This window comes from Aquarana catesbeiana, linkage group LG01, assembly GCF_042186555.1.
Source record: "Aquarana catesbeiana isolate 2022-GZ linkage group LG01, ASM4218655v1, whole genome shotgun sequence".
Lineage (NCBI taxonomy): Eukaryota > Metazoa > Chordata > Amphibia > Anura > Ranidae > Aquarana > Aquarana catesbeiana.
Window position 1 is genome coordinate 272722251 of NC_133324.1, and position 6000 is coordinate 272728250.

The 6000-nt window shown below is 38.5% G+C and overlaps 1 protein-coding gene across 4 annotated transcripts in view; it reads left to right on the forward strand.

Moving 5' to 3' along the window:
• TRMT2A (tRNA methyltransferase 2 homolog A) overlaps positions 1–5567 on the forward strand; it is a 92558-nt gene extending 86991 nt beyond the window's left edge. For all 4 annotated transcript variants that reach the window (XM_073628643.1, XM_073628634.1, XM_073628652.1 and 1 more), the window contains one exon: positions 2966–5567. In XM_073628643.1, the coding sequence (XP_073484744.1) occupies positions 2966–3197 (232 nt within the window). In that variant the 3' untranslated portion in view covers positions 3198–5567. The remainder of the gene's footprint in view (positions 1–2965) is intronic.
• The last annotated feature ends 433 nt before the right edge of the window (positions 5568–6000 follow it).

Below are 6000 nucleotides of genomic sequence, written 5' to 3' on the forward strand. Positions count from 1 at the left end.
CAAATTCCTACGGCGACTGTTGTTGTGGAGAAACCTCTCTGTCCACGAATACAACCTTAACATGGGAGGGGTGGACCTCAACGACCAGTTGTTGGCGCCGTACCTAATTGTAAGGCCAGACGCTGGTACAAAAAAGTGTCTGTGTATTTATTCCAATTGGCTCTGCTGAATGCTTATGTGCTATACAAAGCTTCAGTACGAACTGGATCCTTCTTTAAATTCCAGGAAGAGATTGTCACAGCCCTTCTGTTTCCAGACGATGCTGTGGCCCACCTTCCCAACGCAAATGCAGTGAGCCGGCTGCATGAGAGGCATTTTCCGTATGTCCTATAAAAGCGGGTGTGACACCTGCTTTTATTGTCCCTCATGTCCTGATCGGCCTGGTCTCTGCATCAGTGACTGTTTCAAACGCTACTACACACTAGTGGAGTATTAGCGTAGGGTACAGCATTGCACAGTCCTAGGGCACACTTACACAGGGTCTTGAAAGATGAGATGGCCATTACATTTTGAGACCCTAATCTGGAACGTTTACATAATTTATATAAAAGTGCAAAAAAAAAACACAAAAAAAATAGAAAAGCCAAAAAATAGTTGTGGTTTTATTTTTCTTCTCTCTAGTCTCTCTTATGTTTGTTTTCTATTGTCCACGCTCTATTATTCTATATCTATTGTTCTCTCTCTATTGTTATTGTATTGTGTTGTATTTTAGAACGGTAATGTTTTATTTTTACTATGTTTTTATTGTATTTGTTTTGCAGTTATGCAATGCCTTACTGTTATACTGTAATGTTACTTTGTTTTATTGTTAACCATCATTTGCTTAGCGGGTACACAATTCTGCAGCACATTATTATTTATACGATAAGCAAAGCTGTGACTCCAGCGCTGTAGGAGGTGATTTCACCACCACAGTTAAAAAAAAAAAAAATGGTGCATGTATGACCATCATTAGAAGTGGGTGGATGAAGGGCGGTATTCTAATGGTGAGCTTACCCACCGATCAATCTTTTTTTTTTTTTTTTTTTTTTGTTCAGCCCACAGGCTGCATGGAGAAAAAGAACATTACAATATATGCCCAACAAGAACTAGCAGTGTACTTGTATGTTGCTGGAATTTGAGTGGTTATACCAGAATGATTCATGCAGGTTTAGGTATCATCTTGGTATCATTCTTTTCAGCCAGTGGTCAGCTTTCATGTAAAAGCAATCCTAGTGGCTAATTAGCCTCTAGACTGCTTTTACAAGGGAACGCCACCCACCCCCACCGTCTTCCATGGGTTTTCTCTGGCTCTCCTGTCCCAACAGGGAACCCGTGAATGCAGCCAGTGGTTCTGCCAGCTGACCATAGAGCTGATCGGAGACCAGAACGGCTCCAATCATCTCTATGGCCTAAGAAACCGGAAGCTATGAGCATTTCATGACTTGGGCCAGATATAAACAGAGCTCTAGGGTCTAATAGACCCAATTTTTTTCAAAAAAGAGTAGCTGTCATTACCTATTGCTATCATATTTACATTTCCTGAGATAAAAATGATTTAAAAAAATTGAAAGGAACAGTTTAAAAATAAAATAAAAAAGCAAAATAAATAATATAATAATAATAAAAAAAAGCCCCCCCCCCCCCCCCACACGCGCGAAGGCTAGCTAACGCAAGCGTCGGTCTGGTGTCATATGTAAACCACAATTGCACCATGCATGTGCGGTATCACTGCGAAGGTGAGATCGAGGGCAGTAATTTTAGCAGTAGCTCTCCTTTGTAAATTTAAAGTGGTAACCTGTATAGGATTTTTAAAGGCTTTTAAAAATGTATGTAGTTTGTCGCCACTGCACGTTTGTGCGCTATTTTAAAGCATGTCGTGTTTGGTATCCATGTACTCGGCATAAGATCATCTTTTTTTATTTCATCAAACATTTGGGTAATATAGTGTGTTTTTAGTGCATTAAAATTTAAAAAAGTGATTTTTTATTTTTTTTTCCAAAAAAACTTTTGAAAAATCGCTGCGCAAATACTGTGTGAAATAAAAAATTGCAACACCCACCATTTTAATCTGTAGGGCCTTTGCTTTCAAAAAATATATAATTCTAAGGGCGTAAAATGGTGAATTTACTCCTCACTACCTATCAGTTTCGGAGGCCATGAAATGTCAAGATAGCACAAAATCCCCCCAAATGACCCCATTTTGGAAAGTAGGCGCACTTGGTTTTTGGGGTCCTGTACTCGGCTAGGCCCCCAAAAAGTCTCACATGTGGTATCCCCCCATACTCAGGAGAAGCAGCAGAATGTATTTTGGGGTGTAATTCCACATATATAACCATGGCAGGTGTGAGCAATATATCATTTAGTGACAACTTTGTGTAATTTTTTTTTTTGTCATTTTTCAATCACTTGTGACAAAAAATAAAACCTTCAATGGGTTCAACATGCCTCTCAGCAATTTCTTTGGAGTGTCTACTTTCCAAAATGGGGGTCATTTGTGGGGGGGGGGGGGTTGTACTGCCCTGCAATTTTAGCACCTCAAGAAATGAGATAGGCAGTCATAAACTATAAAAGCTGTGTAAATTCCAGAAAACGTACCCTAGGTTTGTAGACGCTATAACTTTTGTGCAAACCAATAAATATACGCTTATTGACATTTTTTTTTGTTTACTAAAGACATGGCTGAATACATTTTGGCCTAAATGTATGACTAAAATTGAGTTTTTTATTAGATTTTTTTTTTTTTTTTTTTTTTTTTTCATTTTCGTTCTTTTTCCGTTTATATCGCAAAACAATAAAAATCGCAGAGGCAATCCAATACCATCAAAAGAAAGCTCTATTGGTTTGGGTACAGCATTGCATGACCGCGCAGTTACCAGTTAAAGCAGCGCAGTGCCAAATTGTAAAAAGTGCTCTGGTCATTGAACAGCCAAATCTTCCGGGGCTGAAGTGGTTAAATTAATTTATATACTTCTATTCTCTCCAGTCTATGCCGTGCTCCTTCAAATCGGGTAAAGGGGCGTCCCTTCCGGCCGGTTAGAGCTGTTGCTGTGGACCTTTTTCCTCAAACACCACATTGTGAACTTCTCATTTTGTTTGAAAGAGTGGAGTATACAGATGTGGATTCCAATTCACAACCGCCTTGTGAAGACATGGAGCAACAGAAAGACAACCGTATGGAAGCAGAAAACAAGACTGCGGCAAAGCCAGTCGTTTAAGTGGATGTTTTCTATTTGATGAAATGTAAAACAAAGTTTGATTGTTTTTTTTTTTTTTTTAATTTTATATACATATCAGTTACAATACTAATTTGTTCCTAGAAAAAGAACCGCCCACCATTTGGATAGGTGATGGCTCAGTTATCCTGCTACAGTCCAGCCCATACAGCAGATGTTAGTTGACCACAATCTGGATACTTGTATAGTACTACACTAGCTATCTTACCCAAGCTGTTAAATATTTCTAAGTGGTGAAGCTTTAAGGCAGTATGACCAACAAAATGAATCAATTCGTCAAGGAGTGTATTAGTCTCCAATCTAATTCCCATTAATGTATTTTAGGTTTTTCCTAGTTTTGAAAGCTGCACAAAGCCAATAAATGAGGATGGCTCAGACTTTCTGCTTTGTATATAGCATGCAGTTTGTCAATACTTTCCATCAAGTAAAGTAATAAACATGTAGTGCATAAAGGATATTTAGCATTATATAAATTGTATTAAAAAACATTAACTATGTTGTCAGCTCACATATTTGTCCTTCTATACTGCTAGAGACATGGTATTCTGAAACAAATTACTGGCTATATTGCACATTATTGGCAAATGACTGCTGACTTAGTATTACTTTTTTTCTTCAATACCTAAAGGTACAGTGAGGGGAAAAAGGTTTTTGATCCCCTGTTGATTTTGTACCTTTGCCCACTGACAAAGAAATGATCAGTCTAGAATTTTAATGGTAGGTCTATTTTACCAGTGAGAGAATATAAACAAAAACATCCAGAAAAACGCATTTCAAAAAAGTTTTATTAATTAATTTGCATTTTAATGAGTGAAATAAGTATTTGACCCTTTCGCAAAACATGACTTAGTACTTGTGATACATTTTTTTGTCTAATAACACAGAGTGGTATTGTGGATACATGACTAGTAGCTAAGTGCCACGTCCTAGAAATAGTGCATAGAAATATTGGGGGGGGGGGAAGGACTTTGGACTTTTTAGGCACAATAATACAAAGTAAATTACAAAAAGAATATTTTATTTATTGAAAAAACATATAAAATGCAATTGTTAAAAAGCCACAAAGCAATCTAGATGCATAAATATTCAATGTTCAATAAAGTTGCCGCTGTACAAAGCCAGACACATGTATACAAAACCCGGAAATCTGGACATCGATCCAAGGTAGGTAAAGATGCGAGGGTATGGCTGTACAGTGGACATACGATAATTATATTCAGCTAGAAACTGCTCAACATGTTACGCTTGCCTTCACGCTTTTTCAGGAGCAAAGATTATTGTGGTATACTCCATGATCTCCATGAGATCTTGCATGGAGCTCCAGACAGAGGGAGATTGATAGTTATTTTGTGTTTATTCCATATGCGAATAATCGCACAAACTGCTGTCACCCTCTCACCAAGCTGCTTGGCCATGGTCTTGTAGCCCGCTCCAGCCTTGTGTAGGTCTACAATCTTGTCCCTGACATCCTTGGACAGCTCTTTGGCCTTGGCCATGGTGGAGAGATTGGAACCTGATTGCTTCTGTGGACAGGTGTCTTTTATACAGGTAACCAGCTGAGATTAGGAGCACCAATGCTCCTAATCTCAGTTGCTTACCTGTATAGAAGACACCTAGGAGCCAGAAATCTTACGGATTGATGGGGGATCAAATACTTATTTCACTCTGTAAAATACAAATTAATTTATAACTTTTTTGAAATGCGTTTTTCTGGATATTTTTGTTATTCTGGCTCTCACTGTTCATTTCTTTGTCAGTGGGCAAACATACAAAATCAGCAGTGGATCAAATACTTTTTTCCCTCACTGTATCTAGTCATAATATTGATAAATGGGCAAGCTATACACTGCTATAAGTGGCCATGCTTGTGCTGTAAAATAGGAATACTAGAATATTAACCATTGTAAATTGTGCAAGTTTCTATTTATTTTAGAAAAAATGCTGCTCTCCTGGCTAGCCCATGTAGTATGGCAATAAGGAGCGGTCTGTGACTAAACCCCAGTTGGCAGTGTGAAACACATCAGTGCATTTGGAGAACCGTAGGATGAATTTACTCCTTATTTCCATACTACGTGGTTTGGCTGGGAGAGCGGTGTTCGTTCTTTTCACATGCCTGTCACTTTTTGGATGTGTAAACTCTGACGCCGCCACCCTGTCTCCTGACGGAAGAGTCTCCTCTTTAGCTTAGGGTGGCGCTCCAAGCTCTCTAATTATTCTGGAGTTATATGGCACAGTTACATAAAAAAAAAAAATGAATGTCCCGATGTTTTGTTAATCTCTTCTAATTAAAAACAGGATACTGTGTTTAATTAAAATGACAAGCTGTTGAAATAAAGTTAAACATTTTACCTACTTCATTTGCAGTTGGAGATTTATCAAAGAGCTTTGGTTTTGTAAATAAACATCAGAGGTAGAGGGGGTGATGTGTTGTGAGAATCTGGGCGCTTAGTTGATTCCTCCGGTAGAAGACTGTATACACAGCAATGTTATTTTTGGTATGTAATGCGTCGAAAACCCCCATCAAACGCTTTGCCCTAGATGTATACTGGATCAAATGACTGCAGCCATCTTTAGATCCTCCAGCCAACATCCTTATGGCCATACCTTTGCATTAGAGCCCCACAGAGTTCGAAAGAAGAAGTGAAGCAATACTACATTGACCTCTTCGATGAGGGTTCTACCGAAAAAAAGGCACGGCCGGAAGAAAGGATGGTGGCTGGAGGATCCAAAGATGTCTGCAGGCTTTCTATGAGAGTACAATTTTTTTACTTATTTTTGATGTTTC